Source organism: Myotis davidii, unplaced genomic scaffold (assembly GCF_000327345.1).
Source record: "Myotis davidii unplaced genomic scaffold, ASM32734v1 scaffold937, whole genome shotgun sequence".
Taxonomy (NCBI): domain Eukaryota; kingdom Metazoa; phylum Chordata; class Mammalia; order Chiroptera; family Vespertilionidae; genus Myotis; species Myotis davidii.
In genome coordinates this window covers 1,398,623-1,399,622 of record NW_006288252.1, presented here as the reverse complement: position 1 = coordinate 1,399,622, position 1,000 = coordinate 1,398,623, and the positions used below count along the sequence as shown (strand labels likewise).

General features: G+C 69.9%; 1 protein-coding gene across 1 annotated transcript in view; it reads left to right on the top strand.

Annotated features, from left to right (window-relative positions):
* The window catches only part of HTT (huntingtin), a 105,532-nt gene that overhangs the window by 94,354 nt on the left and 10,178 nt on the right, over window positions 1-1,000 (top strand). Inside the window, exons 65-66 of the mRNA XM_015561565.1 lie at window positions 322-535; window positions 804-909. Coding sequence (XP_015417051.1) covers window positions 322-535; window positions 804-909 — 320 coding nt within the window. The remainder of the gene's footprint in view (window positions 1-321; window positions 536-803; window positions 910-1,000) is intronic.

Sequence of the window (1,000 nt, the reverse complement as noted above, 5' to 3'; positions counted from 1 at the left end):
GAGCGGGGCTGGAGGGCCGGCGGGGATGGGCATGTCACAGCAGAGCTGGGGCACCCGGGGCCCCTCTCCTGGGCTGTGGCGCCTGCTTGGATGAGCGGCTGCCCCTGGTTACAGCTGCGTGAACCTGCACAGCCAGCAGCACGTGCTGGTGATGTGTGCCACCGCCTTCTACCTGATGGAGAACTACCCTCTGGACGTGGGGCCGGACTTCTCCGCATCCATCATACAGGTGACCGCCTGGCACCGCCCTGTGGGGTGGCACCGCCGGGAGCGACAGGAGCCCAAGGCAGGGCCCTGACCCGGACACCTCCTCTCGCTCAGATGTGTGGGGTGATGCTGTCGGGAAGCGAGGAGGCCACGCCGTCCACCGTCTACCACTGCGTCCTGCGGGGCCTGGAGCGCCTCCTGCTGTCCGAGCAGCTGTCCCGGCTGGATGCCGAGTCCCTGGCCAAGCTCAGTGTGGACAGGGTGAACGTGCACAGCCCGCATCGGGCCATGGCCGCCCTGGGCCTGATGCTCACCTGCATGTACACAGGTGAGGGGGCCGGGCCCCCCGTGTCTGGGCTACTGACGGGTCTCCTGTCGCTGCTCCTCGGGATGCGCACCACAATCCCCGAGGTTCTCGAGGGCAGCCCAGAGCCGCGTTCCCTGTCGCGCTGCTGCGCGGGCGTCACACACACCTGGGGACCAGGGCTCCCGCCTGGTCCCGGCGCCTTGGGCTCGCGGAACTGCCGCGCGGGTCCGGGCGCCTCCCCAGAGCCCGCCGGCCTCCCAGGCGCGTAGCAGTGCTGCCCTCGTTTCAGGGAAGGAAAAAGCCAGTCCCGGCAGAGCCTCCGAGCCCGGCCCTGCCGCGCCCGACAGCGAGTCCGTGATCGTGGCCATGGAGCGCGTGTCTGTTCTTTTCGACAGGTAAGCAGGGGAGCCCGCTCACCCACGGCCGCCGGGGCTGCGCCGAGCAGCTGCCCGCACAAATGTCTGCCGTCCTCTCGGCCGCCGCTTC